The sequence below is a fragment of the Oncorhynchus keta genome, chromosome 19 (assembly GCF_023373465.1).
Source record: "Oncorhynchus keta strain PuntledgeMale-10-30-2019 chromosome 19, Oket_V2, whole genome shotgun sequence".
Classification (NCBI taxonomy): Eukaryota; Metazoa; Chordata; class Actinopteri; order Salmoniformes; family Salmonidae; genus Oncorhynchus; species Oncorhynchus keta.
In genome coordinates, this window is record NC_068439.1 from 12,901,889 (window position 1) to 12,921,888 (window position 20,000).

General features: G+C 47.0%; 1 protein-coding gene and 1 pseudogene across 1 annotated transcript in view; both read right to left on the minus strand.

The window, feature by feature from the left end:
- Positions 1 to 4,554: 4,554 nt before the first annotated feature.
- The window catches only part of LOC118379748 (ataxin-1-like), a 153,202-nt pseudogene continuing 137,756 nt past the window's right edge, over positions 4,555 to 20,000 (minus strand).
- Positions 14,530 to 20,000, minus strand: part of LOC127909651 (dynein heavy chain-like) — a 40,799-nt gene continuing 35,328 nt past the window's right edge. Inside the window, exon 2 of the mRNA XM_052471805.1 lies at positions 14,530 to 14,700. Coding sequence (XP_052327765.1) covers positions 14,530 to 14,700 — 171 coding nt within the window. The remainder of the gene's footprint in view (positions 14,701 to 20,000) is intronic.

A 20,000-nucleotide genomic window follows, 5' to 3' on the forward strand; every position in this document is an offset into this window, starting at 1 on the left:
CCCATCTCTAGAGACACAGCTTCACCCCCATCTCTCTAGACACAGCTTCACCCCCATCTCTAGAGACACAGCTTCACCCCCATCTCTAGAGACACAGCTTCACCCCCATCTCTAGAGACACAGCTTCACCCCATCTCTAGAGACACAGCTTCACCCCCATCTCTAGAGACACAGCTTCACCCCCATCTCTAGAGACACAGCTTCACCCCCCATCTCTAGAGACACAGCTTCACCCCCATCTCTAGAGACACAGCTTCACCCCATCTCTAGAGACACAGCTTCACCCCCATCTCTAGAGACACAGCTTCACCCCCATCTCTAGAGACACAGCTTCACCCCCAACTCTAGAGACACAGCTTCACCCCCATCTCTAGAGACACAGCTTCACCCCCATCTCTAGAGACACAGCTTCACCCCCATCTCTAGAGACACAGCTTCACCCGATCTCTAGAGACACAGCGTCACCCAGCATCTCTCTAGACACAGCTTCACCCCCATCTCTAGAGTCACAGCTTCACCCCATCTCTAGAGACACAGTTTCACCCCCATCTCTAGAGACACAGTTTCACCCCCATCTCTAGAGACACAGCTTCACCCCCATCTCTAGAGACACAGCTTCACCCCCATCTCTAGAGACACAGCTTCACCCCCATCTCTAGAGACACAGCTTCACCCCCATCTCTAGAGACACAGCTTCACCCCATCTCTAGAGACACAGCTTCACCCCCATCTCTAGAGACACAGCTTCACCCCCATCTCTAGAGACACAGCTTCACCCCCATCTCTAGAGACACAGCTTCACCCCCATCTCTAGAGACACAGCTTCACCCCATCTCTAGAGACACAGCTTCACCCCCCATCTCTAGAGACACAGCTTCACCCCCATCTCTAGAGACACAGCTTCACCCCCATCTCTAGAGACACAGCTTCACCCCATCTCTAGAGACACAGCTTCACCCCCCATCTCTAGAGACACAGCTTCACCCCCATCTCTAGAGACACAGCTTCACCCCCCATCTCTAGAGACACAGTTTCACCCCCCATCTCTAGAGACACAGCTTCACCCCCATCTCTAGAGACACAGCTTCACCCCCATCTCTCTAGACACAGCTTCACCCCCATCTCTAGAGACACAGCTTCACCCCCCATCTCTAGAGACACAGCTTCACCCCCCATCTCTAGAGACACAGCTTCACCCCATCTCTAGAGACACAGCTTCACCCCCCATCTCTAGAGACACAGCTTCACCCCCATCTCTAGAGACACAGCTTCACCCCATCTCTAGAGACACAGCTTCACCCCCATCTCTAGAGACACAGCTTCACCCCCCCTCTCTAGAGACACAGCTTCACCCCCATCTCTAGATACACAGCTTCACCCCCATCTCTAGACACAGCTTCACCCCCATCTCTAGAGACACAGCTTCACCCCCCATCTCTAGAGACACAGCTTCACCCCCCCATCTCTAGAGACACAGCTTCACCCCATCTCTAGAGACACAGCTTCACCCCATCTCTAGAGACACAGCTTCACCCCATCTCTAGAGACACAGCTTCACCCCATCTCTAGAGACACAGCTTCACCCCCATCTCTAGAGACACAGCTTCACCCCCATCTCTAGAGACACAGCTTCACCCCATCTCTAGAGACACAGCTTCACCCCCATCTCTAGAGACACAGCTTCACCCCCATCTCTAGAGACACTGCTTCACCCCCATCTCTAGAGACACAGCTTCACCCCCATCTCTAGAGACACAGCTTCACCCCCATCTCTAGAGACACAGCTTCACCCCCCATCTCTAGAGACACAGCTTCACCCCCCATCTCTAGAGACACAGCTTCACCCCCCATCTCTAGAGACACAGCTTCACCCCCCATCTCTAGAGACACAGCTTCACCCCCCATCTCTAGAGACACAGCTTCACCCCCCATCTCTAGAGACACAGCTTCACCCCCCATCTCTAGAGACACAGCTTCACCCCCCATCTCTAGAGACACAGCTTCACCCCCCATCTCTAGAGACACAGCTTCACCCCCCATCTCTAGAGACACAGCTTCACCCCATCTCTAGAGACACAGTTTCACCCCCCATCGCTCTAGACACAGCTTCACCCCATCTCTAGAGACACAGCTTCACCCCCCATCTCTAGAGACAAAGCTTCACCCCCATCTCTAGAGACACAGCTTCACCCCATCTCTAGAGACACAGCTTCACCCCCATCTCTAGAGACACAGCTTCACCCCCATCTCTAGAGACACAGCTTCACCCCATCTCTAGAGACACAGCTTCACCCCCATCTCTAGAGACACAGCTTCACCCCCATCTCTAGAGACACAGCTTCACCCCCCATCTCTAGAGACACAGCTTCACCCCCATATCTAGAGACACAGCTTCACCCCATCTCTAGAGACACAGTTTCACCCCCATCTCTAGAGACACAGCTTCACCACCCATCTCTAGAGACACAGCTTCACCCCCATCTCTAGAGACACAGCTTCACCCCCATCTCTAGAGACACAGCTTCACCCCCATCTCTAGAGACACAGCTTCACCCCCATCTCTAGAGACACAGCTTCACCCCCATCTCTAGAGACACAGCTTCACCCCCATCTCTAGAGACACAGCTTCACCCCCATCTCTAGAGACACAGCTTCACCCCCATCTCTAGAGACACAGCTTCACCCCCATCTCTAGAGACACAGCTTCACCCCCCATCTCTAGAGACACAGCTTCACCCCCATCTCTAGAGACACAGCTTCACCCCCATCTCTAGTAGAGACACAGCTTCACCCCATCTCTAGAGACACAGCTTCACCCCCCATCTCTAGAGACACAGCTTCACCCCCCATCTCTAGTAGAGACACAGCTTCACCCCATCTCTAGAGACACAGCTTCACCCCCATCTCTAGAGACATAGCTTCACCCCATCTCTAGAGACACAGCTTCACCCCCATCTCTCTAGACACAGCTTCACCCCCATCTCTAGAGACACAGCTTCACCCCCATCTCTAGAGACACAGCTTCACCCCCATCTCTAGAGACACAGCTTCACCCCATCTCTAGAGACACAGCTTCACCCCCATCTCTAGAGACACAGCTTCACCCCCATCTCTAGAGACACAGCTTCACCCCCATCTCTAGAGACACAGCTTCACCCGATCTCTAGAGACACAGCGTCACCCAGCATCTCTCTAGACACAGCTTCACCCCCATCTCTAGAGACACAGCTTCACCCCCATCTCTAGAGACACAGCTTCACCCCCATCTCTAGAGACACAGCTTCACCCCATCTCTAGAGACACAGCTTCGCCCCCATCTCTCTAGACACAGCTTCACCCCCCATCTCTAGAGACACAGCTTCACCCCATCTCTAGAGACACAGTTTCACCCCCATCTCTCTAGACACAGCTTCACCCCATCTCTAGGGACACAACTTCACCCCCATCTCTAGAGACACAGCTTCACCCCCCATCTCTAGAGACACAGCTTCACCCCCATCTCTAGAGACACAGCTTCACCCCATCTCTAGAGACACAGCTTCGCCCCCATCTCTAGAGACACAGCTTCACCCCATCTCTCTAGACACAGCTTCACCCCCATCTCTAGAGACACAGCTTCACCCCATCTCTCTAGACACAGCTTCACCCCCATCATCTCTAGAGACACAGCTTCACCCCATCTCTAGAGACACAGTTTCACCCCCATCGCTCTAGACACAGCTTCACCCCATCTCTAGAGACACAGCTTCACCCCCATCTCTAGAGACAAAGCTTCACCCCCATCTCTAGAGACACAGCTTCACCCCATCTCTAGAGACACAGCCTCACCCCCATCTCTAGAGACACAGTTTCACCCCCCATCTCTAGAGACACAGTTTCACCCCCATCTCTAGAGACACAGTTTCACCCCCATCTCTAGAGACACAGTTTCACCCCCATCTCTAGAGACACAGCTTCACCCCCATCTCTAGAGACACAGCTTCACCCCCCATCTCTAGAGACACAGCTTCACCCCCATCTCTAGAGACACAGCTTCACCCCCATCTCTCTGGACACAGCTTCACCCCATCTCTAGAGACACAGCTTCACCCCCCATCTCTAGAGACACAGTTTCACCCCCCATCTCTAGAGACACAGTTTCACCCCCCATCTCTAGAGACACAGCTTCACCCCCCATCTCTAGAGACACAGCTTCACCCCCCATCTGAAAGGGTTTGAATGGTGAGGGGTGTAAGTGTGTGTCGTTGTTTTACTGAATTGTCCCATTTAGGTAGGGGTTAGTCAGTTAGAACAAGACTTAACTCGGATCTCATTTTGGTTCAATGTGTATGAATGCAAAGCCATATATGTAATGGTTAAATATCTGCTATTTTACCAAGGTGAAGCTCTAGAAGCAAAAAACAAACATTATATCCATCCTGTCCTTACAAAAAGACTCACACATTCTCAGAAACACACGCACACACACACACGCACACGCACACAGAAACTAGCTCTAGACGACATAGTCAAAGAATGTTATAAAATAAAAAATGAAGATGCACTGCCGTGGTGTTGATCTGAGAAACCCTGTTTTATTAAAAACAATAAAGCATTTTCAAATCTTATACAGGGTGTCTACTCACTCCCCACCACCGCCACCACCATCCATCTGACTTTACCATCCATCCATCCATCCGTCCATCACCCGCACCCGCCCTCCAGGTAGGAGTTCCTCTTAACCACAGATCTAGGATCAGATTCCCCTACACCCACACCTAACACGAACCTTTAGGGGGATGAACTAAACATCTGAACCTACACCAGTGGCTAGAAGCAACTTCTACACACTTCTCCTATTCTGCCATATCTTCTACCACCTAAACACACCTGAAAATCTAGTTCAATCAGAGAGCTCAACAGGTGTACCTGCTGGTGGCCCCGCCCCCGGCTCCAAGACCGACCGATATACCTCCACACTGTCTCTCAACCAAACCCCCAACAAGTGGGTGGGACTTGGATGTGCCACAGATGTGATTGACAGTGTAGTTGTCCAATGAGGAGCAGAGTCAAGATTGTCAGAGCCAATCTGCAGGGAGCGCACTTGTTAAGGAACTGCTACATTTCAGTAAAATGGGGTTTCAGCCATAGAGAATGATAGAGGCCTCTAGTGGCCAAAAGGTAGTATTAGCATGGGTAGCGCCATTGAGGGATTCCAACATTTTAATGTAGTCAACTGGGTGGGACTTCCAACTTCATTGAATGATCCCCCCCTGGTGACCCTTTTGGAGTCATGTCCAACTGGGTCATCAGGAGGGACCAGCCAATAGTGAAGACGACAATTGACTACTTTAAAATGGAGAAAGCAACGACAGCGCCATTGAGGCTGTCACAGACACTATAATGGCACAGATACAAAGACGAGTCCTCTACCTATCTCTATGGCTTCAGCTCACTGTGTGTTTGTGTGAGTGTGTGTGTTTGTGTGTGCAACCTGGCTGAAAACATAGGTGTATCTGAAATGGCATTATATTCCCTATATAGTGCACTACTTTTGGTCAGTGCACTATGTAGGGAAAAGGGGGCCATTTCGGACACAACCAAAAAGTCATGTCACCCAACTGACAACCTCTCCAGATGTGCAAATTGCAAGATTCTCTTAAGTAGAACTCCAAAAACAGGAACCCTGGACATTTAACATGGGATATATCAAATTAACTTATATGATATTTCTAGACACATTTACAAACACACACACACACACACACACACACACACACACACACACACACACACACACACACACACACACACACCACTGAGAATCACTATCGTCTTAGTTTCCTACTCAAATATATTGTCTTCTCTATATCATCAAGGGGAAACATCTATGCAACAAAAGTATTTGGATACACATTAAACGTATACCAACAAGTATGAAATACATACAGTCCTCCCTCACCTTCAGGAGAGTGCCTGTCTGTGCAGGTACTGTATTCCGTGTGTGTTTGTGTGAGTGTGTGTCAGAGGAGGCTGGTGGGAGGAGCTATAGGAGGTTGGGCTCATTGTAATGGATGGAAGGGAATCAATGCAATGGTACCAAACACATCAAACACCTGGAAACAGTGTGTTTGACCCCGTTCCATCTATACCATTCCAGCCATTACAATGAATACGTCCTCCTATAGCTACCCCCACCAGCCTCCTCTGGTGTGTGTGTTCATTCATGCACACTTCCCGTACATACATTATGTATATGACACACGTCAAAAATCCTGTGTCCAGAGCATCTATAACTCTCTCAGTCTCGTCCACAACATACCTGTACATAGTTCCTGCCTATTCCCATCCTTTGTCCAACCTCCTTTTGGACTTGATTGACATTTTTGATTTCCTTGAAAAGGCAGTTATGCGTCTTTTTTTTTTGACCACACCCATAATTTGAAGAGCATGTTCTGATTGGAGTAAAGTGCCTTAACACAAAAAAAAAACACTTGTCTGCTTTCATATCGTCCTCTATATTCCTCTGTTTTCTTTCTCACTTTCTTTCCCTCTCTTAACTGGCACTCGCTTCATCACCTGTCACATTCATCCCTGTCAGGTCAAGTGACTTGGTGACCCCATGACATCATCATTCCTCTATGACATCATCATGACCCCTTCACTGTTCTAAAGTTCTGCTGTCACAGAGTTCTACGTCTTCCTCAAGGTAAAATAACAAAAACATACAGTACTGTGTTAATGAAGAGAGACCAACAATAACAATAACAATAATAATAGTTGTGTTATCATCAGTTGGTGAGTGTGACAGGTGTGCAAATGCAAGTGCTTCAAGACAACATGCTGTCTCTCTCTAAAGACTCAACAGTGACTCTCTGACTGCGTTCCAAATGGCCCCTATTCCCTATACAGTGCACTACTTTTGACGGGGGCCCATAAGGATAGGAGCCTTAGTAAAATAAGTGCACTATATAGGGTATAGGGGACCATTTGAGACATAAGCTCTTTCTTTCTGCCATAAAAATGTAAAGGAAAAGGTTGCACCAAGTAAACATCATCTTCCTCTGAATAATCCCATAGTTCATCAACTCAGTGTGAATGTAAATGTATGTAGGGTATAAAGGAATAACATAAACACTTTACTTAACCACCCTGGATCAAATTAGACATACAGTATGTGACCCCTGACCTCAAAGTTTTAGACAATCATTTAAATATATCATTATCAACTCAGAACATTTCAAGAATAATAACAAAATGACTCCACTGTCAGAAGGAAGAGTTCTCTCTTTATGGTGGCCCAGTGGCGCGGCCTGATGACCTCGTCTGGCTGGTCTGGCCCTGCTGGGTGACATCACCTAGCTGAGTGGTCTAGGTGGATGAGTGTCGAGGCATCTGGTGACCCCTTGTTTAGGATTAGATGTGTAGTTCCTTCTGTCAGAGAGACATAAAGGTGTTATTATACCTCCTCTTCTATTCACGAGGGTTTGAATTTGTTAAAGTCCTTTTTTTACTGTGTTTTATCTAAAGACCTCTTGAGTCGCTCGGGATAGATGACATCATATCAACTCAGTCTGCCACCACGGCAACGGGTGGCGTGGAGAGTGATTCCGTCCAGACATCCTGAACACTCTCGTCAGTAGTGTCCTCTACCAGGAAGTGATATCACTCAGCGGTCTACATTATGGCAGCTTAGTCATCTCCTAGGCCCTATAGGAAAGCTAACTTACATATTTCATTCAGTTGTCCACCTGCAGCCATCTAATGACCAGAGAGGTATCAAGCAGCGCTCTTGCATGCCACAAACCCACCAATAAAACACGTACTATACTTCACAAAACGCCTTGCCCAGAGATTTGTTGACAAATCCCAAAGCAATTGCACCGTTTGCTCGTTTACGTAATGCCGAACGCATCAACTACAATGTTATTTTAACATGGACTTAATGTAAGGTGATAACATGGGTCAAATGTAGCCTACAGTAATCCGGATAGAAAATATAAACAGGAAACAATCTAAAACAAAGTCGTTAAAATAAAACATTTATGAGGGCATTTATTTTGTTCCATCTCTCCTCCAATCCCTATTTGAATTAACAGTCTTGTTTTAATCTCCTGCCTTCACTACTTGTCTATATTTGACCTGCCTTCGATGCTGATTTTTACCCCCTGAGTGATAAAGGAAGGTTTGGGTAGAGTCAACTGGGGCACCTCCTCGCTCCTCTCCACCTGACGGCCCTCGGGGGCCGACCACCTCCTCTTGCGGCTCGCCGGCTTGGCGGCGACCCTACTGGATTCTGAATCTCCAGGCTGGCCTCCTTTCCAGTTGGCCCCCCCTCCGACGCCATTCTCTGAGGCGAACTGAACACCTTCAACCACCATTCCCCCACTGGAGCCTCTATGGCCCACCCCGTTCTCCTGCTCCCCGTGCCTGGCTGACCCCCTTCCACCCCGGGAAGACCTGGAGGGTTTGAGGGGCCCGTGGATGGAGCCCATGTTGCAGCTAGTAGTGATTTCCATGGCCTGGTTCTGGGTCTGCTGGGTCTTCTTCAGGGAGCCGTTCCTCAGGTTCTTCAGGGTGAGGGAGATGCAGACGTCCCCCACTGAGAGCTTGGTGCAGGGTAGTTCTAACAGCTGAGTGGTCCGGTCCGGGCAGCACGACGACCAGCCCTGGCCGAATACGAAGAAGGGATACTCCAGCTGCACCTCCACACTCACCTGTGGGAGAGATAATAAAATAGATTGAGAGGAGAGGAGGGAGAGATGGAGAGAGAGAACAGACTATCAAAACCAATCATATAGGAGACAACACCTAAACTATAGCCTACTGTCACCTATCAAAACTAATCATATAGGAGACAACACCTAAACTATAGCCTACTGTCACCTATCAAAACTAATCATATAGGAGACAACACCTAAACTATAGCCTATCAACACTAATCATATAGGAGACAACACCTAAACTATAGCCTACTGTCACCTATCAAAACTAATCATATAGGAGACAACACCTAAACTATAGCCTATCAACACTAATCATATAGGAGACAACACCTAAACTATAGCCTATCAACACTAATCATATAGGAGACAACACCTAAACTATAGCCTACTGTCACCTATCAAAACTAATCATATAGGAGACAACATCTAAACTATAGCCTATCAACACTAATCATATAGGCCTATAAAAGCAGATGTAAAGACAATATTCAATTGAGAATAGTGAGGCAGACTACAGAATTGAGTGCAAATGGCGCATGAATGGCACATTTACAATATGGACAGTCCAGGTATAACAGACCATTTCATATACAGTTGTATTTAATGGATTACATAAATGGGAATCAACTAAAAAAATGTAACATTATTTTCCTTTTATACAAAGTGTCGGGTTAATTGCCACAGTAGATTTCCTTTGGTAAACAATAAAATACTTTATTTCAATTGTACTGAATGCTTGTGAAGAAGATACCTGTTAAAAAAGGACTAAGTTGTTCCCATGACAATACCAATCAGAAAACAAACACATCTTAAAAGAATTTGGTTGCAGGTGAGACTAAGGTGTGGCTATTAGTGGGACCAATAATGGTTGCTATGGAGATCAGCTGTGCTGGTGAACCCCGTGTTATCTGATGATATTCCAACAGGATACATTCTGTAAGCTGCCCGTTAGCCTGTCCATTGGCACATAACGAAAGGTGTGGAAACACGCCATAGGCTACTGTTTGTGTTCCCCTGGCTGAGTTGATGAGCTGATTTGGGCCAGCAGTTGATTGACAGCTTTTTGAGCACCTTGTTAAACAGTTGAATTCACCATTCCCACTCGTTTCGGGCCAACCTGGTCTCTTTAATCACGAGACAATGATTTGCTCATTATCATTGAAGAATCTGGCACTTTTCTGCACCCGTGTGTGTTAATGTCCTCCCACTGCTAAACGGCATAACGGGCCTCTACGGTCATTATACTGTATCATTATATTACAAGCATTATATCAAACAAGCCTCTTATTAACAGTATTTTTTTTTACCTTTGTAATTCGTTTGAAGGTTTTATTTAAGAGCGAGATCAGTGTTAGAAAGACAGGGCGAGGGTGAAAAACACGGATTCTAACCGATGAGGACTCAGTGACTAACCTCTTTATTATGCCTATTGCATTACATAATGTGTGCTGGGGTCAGTGACTAACCACTTTATTATGCCTATTGCATTACATAATGTGTGCTGGGGTCAGTGACTAACCACTTTATTATGCCTATTGTATTACATAATGTGTGCTGGGGTCAGTGACTAACCACTTTATTATGCCTATTGTATTACATAATGTGTGCTGGGGTCAGTGACTAACCACTTTATTATGCCTATTGCATTACATAATGTGTGCTGGGGTCAGTGACTAACCACTTTATTATGCCTATTGCATTACATAATGTGTGCTGGGGTCAGTGACTAACCACTTTATTATGCCTATTGCATTACATAATGTGTGCTGGGGTCAGTGACTAACCACTTTATTATGCCTATTGCATTACATAATGTGTGCTGGGGTCAGTGACTAACCACTTTATTATGCCTATTGCATTACATAATGTGTGCTGGGGTCAGTGACTAACCACTTTATTATGCCTATTGCATTACATAATGTGTGCTGGGGTCAGTGACTAACCACTTTATTATGCCTATTGCATTACATAATGTGTGCTGGGGTCAGTGACTAACCACTTTATTATGCCTATTGCATTACATAATGTGTGCTGGGGTCAGTGACTAACCACTTTATTATGCCTATTGCATGCCCTGAACAAGCTCAATAGCCTGCACGTAGCCTACAACTGATGCCCAGTGGACTAGCTGTCTAAAATAGCCTGCATGTAGCCTACAACTGATGCCCAGTGGACTTGCTGTCTAAAATATCCCGCATGTAGCCTACAACTGACGCCACAGTGGGACCATCGGTCTAAAATATCCTGCATGTAGCCTACAACTGATGCCCAGTGGACTAGCTGTCTAAAATAGCCTGCATGTAGCCTACAACTGATGACCAGTGGACTTGCTGTCTACAATAGCCTGCATGTAGCCTACAACTGATGCCCAGTAGACTTGCTGTCTAAAATATCCCGCATGTAGCCTACAACTGACGCCACAGTGGGACCATCGGTCTAAAATAGCCTGCACGTAGCCTACAACTGACGCCCAGTGGACTTGCTGTCTAAAATAGCCTGCATGTAGCCTACAACTGATGCCCAGTAGACTTGCTGTCTAAAATATCCTGCACGTAGCCTACAACTGACGCCCAGTGGACTTGTTGTCTAAAATATCCTGCACGTAGCCTACAACTGATGCCCAGTGGACTTGCTGTCTAAAATAGCCTGCATGTAGCCTACAACTGACGCCCAGTGGACTTGCTGTCTAAAATAGCCTGCATGTAGCCTACAACTGATGCCCAGTGGACTTGCTGTCTAAAATAGCCTGCATGTAGCCTACAACTGATGCCCAGTGGACTTGCTGTCTAAAATAGCCTGCATGTAGCCTACAACTGACGCCACAGTGGGACCATCGGTCTAAAATAGCCTGCACGTAGCCTACAACTGATGCCCAGTGGACTTGCTGTCTAAAATAGCCTGCATGTAGCCTATAACTGATGCCCAGTGGACTTGCTGTCTAAAATAGCCTGCATGTAGCCTACAACTGACGCCCAGTGGACTTGCTGTCTAAAATAGCCTGCATGTAGTCTACAACTGACGCCTAGTAGACTTGCTGTCTAAAATAGCCTGCATGTAGCCTACAACTGACGCCCAGTGGACTTGCTGTCTAAAATAGCCTGCATGTAGCCTACAACTGATGCCCAGTGGACATGCTGTCTAAAATAGCCTGCATGTAGCCTACAACTGACGCCCAGTGGACTTGCTGTCTAAAATAGCCTGCATGTAGCCTACAACTGATGCCCAGTGGACTTGCTGTCTAAAATATCCTGCATGTAGCCTACAATGCTTATTAGTTTGTCGCTCAAACAGTTTGGGTTTTACAGATGACTTCTTGTCCGGATCCTCTCCTGTGTTGACAAACAGCGCCTTCACAAGCCCCGGGTGCAGGCTTTATATCGGTGGAAAGAGAGGCTTGAGTTGCAGCCACAGTAAGTCTCTAGTATAAAACACACAGGGAGTTATTCAATAATCGATTGACGTGCGCAGGCCCTGGTTAGCACCTCTGCCCACTTGTGAATATCAATGTTATACTGATGCACAAACATGATTTAGCGTTTGTTTGTTTTGATATTCATGAAGTTATATAAACAAAAGCGTTCTCTTACCTGAGCGCGGTGTTCACCCACGGAGAACTGTACGATGGCAAAGTTGGGTGTGTGGCTGTCGTCGATGCGTTCTACGGTGGACGAGTCTATCTTCAGCTCGCTGCTGATCTCAGCGCTGTGGATGAAGTCCTCCGTCTTCAGGTCCTCCACATGCTTCAGCTCCCCGTCCGCCAGCTGGATGATGGAGCCCTTGATGAAGTAGGCGGGCAGCGAGGAGCCCGAGGGGGCCGAGGAGGGGGCCTGGGGGTTTGGGACCACCGGGAGGTGTAGCTGGGCCTGGACCATGCTCCCCCCAGCCCCAGCAGGGTAGGACAGAGGAGGGTAGGGGGCCGGGACCTCAAATAGATGCTCCTCTCTGGGGTTAGTGGTGGTGGTGGTGGTGGTGGCGACGTAGGCGTGGGTGAGTGTGGCAGGGAAGGGCTGTGGTTGACTTGTGGTGGCTATGTGGGCAGTATGGCCAGCCTCCGGGCTGGTGGCCCCGGCCCCACTGACGGGGATGAGCAGGTGCTGGGACAGACTGGTGTGGTACTGTTGCCCCCCTGCACCCCCAGACAGATAGCCGATGATGGGCTGCCCACCTGGGCCAGTCTGGTAGAAGTTGGTGGAGAGTTGGCCTAGGGAGATGGGCGATGCATCGCTGGCATTGTGTGTGGGCTGGATGACTGTGTGAGTGTGGGGAGACAGGGAGCTGACGGCTGCCTTAAGACTATCCACATTGAGCGCAGGGGGGAAGGTGAACGTGGAGGAGGAGGTGCGGTACACAGGTTTACCCAGGAGGAGGCTGCCTTTCTCTGGGTGCAAGGCAGAGGAGAGGGGTAGTTTTTCGGGACTCTGGTGGTCTTGTCCTCCGTGACTGTTGGGGACAAGCATGAGAGAGGTCCGTAGGCCTGAGGCATCATGGGAGGTATAGGTCTCATAGTGATGGTGGGAGCTCTGCTGCTGGTGGAGCTGGTGATGGGAGGAAGAGGAGGAAGAAGAGGAGGATGATGATGGGGCTCCTTTGCTTTCCTTCCTCTCAAAGCGGCCTCTCTTCTCCAGCTCTCCGTTGTGCAGTTCCCTGGGCCGGCCCTCCTCTCTCTTAGTCAGGGGCTCCTCGGAGCCGAAGCCCGCATACTGTACCAGCACCTGGGAGCCCCCGCTGAAGGCCAGGGTGTGGTGGGGGTCGTGGTGCAGGTGGTGGGTCCCTCCGTGGGGCAAGGGGGCAGTCCGGGGGCACGTTCTGAGAGGAACCAGAGAGCTGGACGTACTGGGGGCCAGTGTCTGATATAGCCAGGCCTGGGGGTAGGGACTGGGGTGGGGGGCGACCTGGACCCACAGAGTGGTGCTGGTTCAGCTTGGAGGTGATGGTGGTGTTAGGGTAGGGGTCAGGGTGAGAGCGTTGGGATGTGGAGGTGGGTAGAGGGGGGGGTTGGGAGGAGAGGTAGCCAGCGTAGGGGCCTGGGTAAGGGGAACTGATGACCTGAAGGTTGTGGGGAAGCTGGGTGTAGTGGATGGTCCCCCCTGGTGGGGACAGAGGAGAGCTGTACATGGCAGGGAGCGATGTGGTCACAACTCTGGACTGATGTGATGAAGAGGAGGAACAGATGGAGGAAGGGACCTGGAAGTCTGAGTGTGTGGTGATGGTGGAGCATAGTGGTTTGTACTGGGGCACGTCAGTCTCACAGGGAGTGCTGGTATGCTGCCCACCTCTACCGCCATCCCCGTTACCTCCACTAATGTCTCTGTTGTGCCCGCCAGCTACACTGGCCAGCCATGTCAGGTTCTCTCCTCGCTGGGTCTCGCAGGCGGGCGCCATCAACAGGGGCCTCTCATCTGCAGTGCTGGCTGGGAAATCTCTCTTCTTGGGGGGCAGACACTCGTTGCTGCGCTCATGGTTGGACTTCATACTGTTGTCTTTTGTCTCTAGACTTTCTGTCACATAGACACGCGTTGCTCCCACGGCAACAACAAGTGTGCCTGTCTCTCTTTTCACACTAACTCTCTAGTTCTTATGTCTCTGCCTCGTTCACATTCTCTTTCATTCCCATCTTTGGCTCGCTCCCTCTCTCTCTCACTCTCACTCTCTCTCTCTCTCTCTCTCTCCTTGGCCTGGTTTTCCTCGTTGACAGAGGTGGTTGTGTGGGTGGGTAGGACCAGGAGACTGGGAGACTGGAGGGGTTAGGTAGGTAGGTAGGAGGGTGTAGGAGGTAGAGGGAGGGAAGGGGTAGCTCAGCGTCTGTCCAACGACTGGCTCTGGCTCAGCAGAGAGCAGAACACCTGCCGTTGCCGTGAGAGCAGCCCGAGTCACACCCGGCGTTGTCGTGGAGAGAGGAGGAGAGCCGTCCGTCAGCTTCATGCGGAATCATTTCCCTCTGTGAGCTAGCCTTCTGGACAGCCTTCTGGACAGCCTTCTGGACAGATGCAGCAACCTGGGGAGCACAGAGAACAAACATGTTAGATTAGGCTCTCTCAAACACACACACACACACACACACACACACACACACACACACACACACACACACACACACACACACACACACACACACACACACACACACACACACACACACACACACACACACACACACACACACACACACACACACACACACACACACACACACACACACAGACAATAGAAAAATGTCTTTATCATACAGTGACCCATTACAACAAGAGGAGAGAGGATTGGGGTTAAACGGCATTTCAATGCCCACCCTGGGAAGATGAGAAGCACGCTTACATGTGTGTGTTTGTTTGTAAGCATCAATTTCTGCCATCTGTGAGCATCGTGTGTGTGTGTGTGTGTGTGTTGCGTCGGTGAGAGCAGGGAAACACTCAGTGTGAAGCTCATTAATAATGTTCATGCAGCTACACACGCACACGCACACGCAGTTACAATGCTTCAATAAAGAGCGTTAAAATGCTTCAATCAAGAGAGTTACAATGCTTCAATCAAGAGAGTTACAATGCTTCAATCAAGAGAGTTACAATGCTTCAATCAAGAGAGTTACCATTCTTCAATCAAGAGAGTTACAATGCTTCAATCAAGAGAGTTACAATGCTTCAATCAAGATAGTTACAATGCTTCAATCAAGAGAGTTACAATGCTTCAATCAAGAGAGTTACAATGCTTCAATCAAGATAGTTACAATGCTTCAATCAAGAGAGTTACAATGCTTCAATCAAGAGAGTTACAATGCTTCAATCAAGAGAGTTACAATGCTTCAATCAAGAGAGTTACCATTCTTCAATCAAGAGCGTTACAATGCTTCAATCAAGATAGTTACAATGCTTCAATCAAGATAGTTACAATGCTTCAATCAAGAGAGTTACCATTCTTCAATCAAGAGAGTTACAATGCTTCAATCAAGAGAGTTACAATGCTTCAATCAAGAGAGTTAAAATGCTTCAATCAAGAGCGTTACAATGCTTCAATCAAGATAGTTACAATGCTTCAATCAAGAGAGTTACAATGCTTCAATCAAGAGAGTTACAATGCTTCAATCAAGAGAGTTACAATGCTTCAATCAAGAGCGTTACAATGCTTCAATCAAGAGAGTTACCATTCTTCAATCAAGATAGTTACAATGCTTCAATCAAGAGCGTTACAATGCTTCAATCAAGATAGTTACAATGCTTCAATCAAGATAGTTACAATGCTTCAATCAAGAGAGTTACCATTCTTCAATCAAGAGAGTTACAATGCTTCAATAAAGAGCGTTAAAATGCTTCAATCAAGAGAGTTACAATGCTTCAATCAAGAGAGTTACAATGCTTCAATCAAGAGAGTTACAATGCTTCAATCAAGAGAGTTACCATTCTTCAATCAAGAGAGTTAGTGCAGTGTTTCTACATCCCAGTGGTAAGCCAGCCCCTAATCTTTCCCACTTGGGCCTTCCTCTCCTCCTCTCTCTCTATCCCTCTTTCTATCCTTCCTCTCCTCCATCCCTCTTTCTATCCTTCCTCTCCTCCATCCCTCTTTCTATCCTTCCTCTCCTCCTCTCTCTCTATCCCTCTTTCTATCCTTCCTCTCTCTCTATCCCTCTTTCTATCCTTCCTCTCCTCTGCTGCTTTACCCTGCAGGATTAGAGAGAGAGCTGAACCACCGTGCTATAACTCCCCCTGGAGAGAGAGAGAGATGGGGAGAGAGATAGAGAGGGGGAGAGAGATAGAGAGGAAGAGAGATAGAAAGATAGAGGGAGAACGGGAGAGAGATAGAGAGGGGAAGAGATAGAAAGATAGGGAGAGAGGGGGAGAGAGATGAGAGCGAGAGGGGAGGGAGAAAGATGGAGAGAGAGACGGGAGGGAGAAAGAGAGAGAGCTGACCTCTAGTGACCTACATTAGTTCACTGACAGATCCCCATTCAACATAAACACACACGCACACCCAGACACCCCCACACACACACACACACACCCAGAACACCCCCCCACACACACACACACCCAGACACCCAGACACACACACACACACACACACACACACACACACACACACACACACACACACACACACACACACACACACACACACACACACACACACACACACACACACACACACACACACACACACACACACACACACACACACACACACAGGAAAGCTGCAAGCTTTGCAGTGAGAAATACCTTTGATATGTCATCAGTTTTCTAAATACCAAATATGGAATGAAAGGTCTTAAGGCCAACAGCCTTAGACTACTCAGTAGACTGTCAACTAGAACTAATATGAAGGCTTAGACTACCCAGTAGACTGTCAACTAGAACTAATATGAAGGCTTAGACTACCCAGTAGACTGTCAACTAGAACTAATATGAAGGCTTAGACTACCCAGTAGACTGTCAACTAGAACTAATATGAAGGCTTAGACTACTCAGTAGACTGTCAACTAGAACTAATATGAAGGCTTAGACTACCCAGTAGACTGTCAACTAGAACTAATATGAAGGCTTAGACTACCCAGTAGACTGTCAACTAGAACTAATATGAAGGCTTAGACTACCCAGTAGACTGTCAACTCAGTAGACTAGACTGTCAACTAGAACTAATATGAAGGCTTAGACTACCCAGTAGACTGTCAACTAGAACTAATATGAAGGCTTAGACTACCCAGTAGACTGTCAACTAGAACTAATATGAAGGCTTAGACTACCCAGTAGACTGTCAGACTCAACTAGAACTAATATGAAGGCTTAGAGAACTAGAACTATGAAGGCTTAGACTACCCAGTAGACTGTCAACTAGAACTAATATGAAGGCTTAGACTACCCAGTAGACTGTCAACTAGAACTAATATGAAGGCTTAGACTACCCAGTAGACTGTCAACTAGAACTAATATGAAGGCTTAGACTACCCAGTAGACTGTCAACTAGAACTAATATGAAGGCTTAGACTACCCAGTAGACTGTCAACTAGAACTAATATGAAGGCTTAGACTACCCAGTAGACTGTCAACTAGAACTAATATGAAGGCTACCCAGTAGACTGTAGACTACCCAGTAGACTGTCAACTAGAACTAATATGAAGGTCAACTAGAACTTGAAGACTACCCAGTAGACTGTCAACTAGAACTAATATGAAGGCTTAGACTACCCAGTAGACTGTCAACTAGAACTAATATGAAGGCTTAGACTACCCAGTAGACTGTCAACTAGAACTAATATGAAGGCTTAGACTACCCAGTAGACTGTCAACTAGAACTAATATGAAGGCTTAGACTACCCAGTAGACTGTCAACTAGAACTAATATGAAGGCTTAGACTACCCAGTAGACTGTCAACTAGAACTAATATGAAGGCTTAGACTACCCAGTAGACTGTCAACTAGAACTAATATGAAGGCTTAGACTACCCAGTAGACTGTCAACTAGAACTAATATGAAGGCTTAGACTACCCAGTAGACTGTCAACTAGAACTAATATGAAGGCTTAGACTACCCAGTAGACTGTCAACTAGAACTAATATGAAGGCTTAGACTACCCAGTAGACTGTCAACTAGAACTAATATGAAGGCTTAGACTACCCAGTAGACTGTCAACTAGAACTAATATGAAGGCTTAGACTACCCAGTAGACTGTCAACTAGAACTAATATGAAGGCTTAGACTACCCAGTAGACTGTCAACTAGAACTAATATGAAGGCTTAGACTACCCAGTAGACTGTCAACTAGAACTAATATGAAGGCTTAGACTACCCAGTAGACTGTCAACTAGAACTAATATGAAGGCTTAGACTACCCAGTAGACTGTCAACTAGAACTAATATGAAGGCTTAGACTACCCAGTAGACTGTCAACTAGAACTAATATGAAGGCTTAGACTACCCAGTAGAACTAATAGACTGTCAACTAGAACTAATATGAAGGCTTAGACTACCCAGTAGACTGTCAACTAGAACTAATATGAAGGCTTAGACTACCCAGTAGACTGTCAACTAGAACTAATATGAAGGCTTAGACTACCCAGTAGACTGTCAACTAGAACTAATATGAAGGCTTAGACTACCCAGTAGACTGTCAACTAGAACTAATATGAAGGCTTAGACTACCCAGTAGACTGTCAACTAGAACTAATATGAAGGCTTAGACTACCCAGTAGACTGTCAACTAGAACTAATATGAAGGCTTAGACTACCCAGTAGACTGTCAACTAGAACTAATATGAAGGCTTAGACTACCCAGTAGACTGTCAACTAGAACTAGACTGTCATGAAGGCTTAGACTACCCAGTAGACTGTCAACTAGAACTAATATGAAGGCTTAGACTACCCAGTAGACTGTCAACTAGAACTAATATGAAGGCTTAGAACTAATATGAAGGCCCAGTAGACTGTCAACTAGAACTAATATGAAGGCTTAGACTACCCAGTAGACTGTCAACTAGAACTAATATGAAGGCTTAGACTACCCAGTAGACTGTCAACTAGAACTAATATGAAGGCTTAGACTACCCAGTAGACTGTCAACTAGAACTAATATGAAGGCTTAGACTACCCAGTAGACTGTCAACTAGAACTAATATGAAGGCTTAGACTACCCAGTAGACTGTCAACTAGAACTAATATGAAGGCTTAGACTACCCAGTAGACTGTCAACTAGAACTAAATGAAGGCTTAGACTACCCAGTAGACTGTCAACTAGAACTAATATGAAGGCCCAGTAGACTGTCAACTAGAACTAATATGAAGGCTTAGACTACCCAGTAGACTGTCAACTAGAACTAATATGAAGGCTTAGACTACCCAGTAGACTGTCAACTAGAACTAATATGAAGGCTTAGACTACCCAGTAGACTGTCAACTAGAACTAATATGAAGGCTTAGACTACCCAGTAGACTGTCAACTAGAACTAATATGAAGGCTTAGACTACCCAGTAGACTGTCAACTAGAACTAATATGAAGGCTTAGACTACCCAGTAGACTGTCAACTAGAACTAATATGAAGGCTTAGACTACCCAGTAGACTGTCAACTAGAACTAATATGAAGGCTTAGACTACCCAGTAGACTGTCAACTAGAACTAATATGAAGGCTTAGACTACCCAGTAGACTGTCAACTAGAACTAATATGAAGGCTTAGACTACCCAGTAGACTGTCAACTAGAACTAATATGAAGGCTTAGACTACCCAGTAGACTGTCAACTAGAACTAATATGAAGGCTTAGACTACCCAGTAGACTGTCAACTAGAACTAATATGAAGGCTTAGACTACCCAG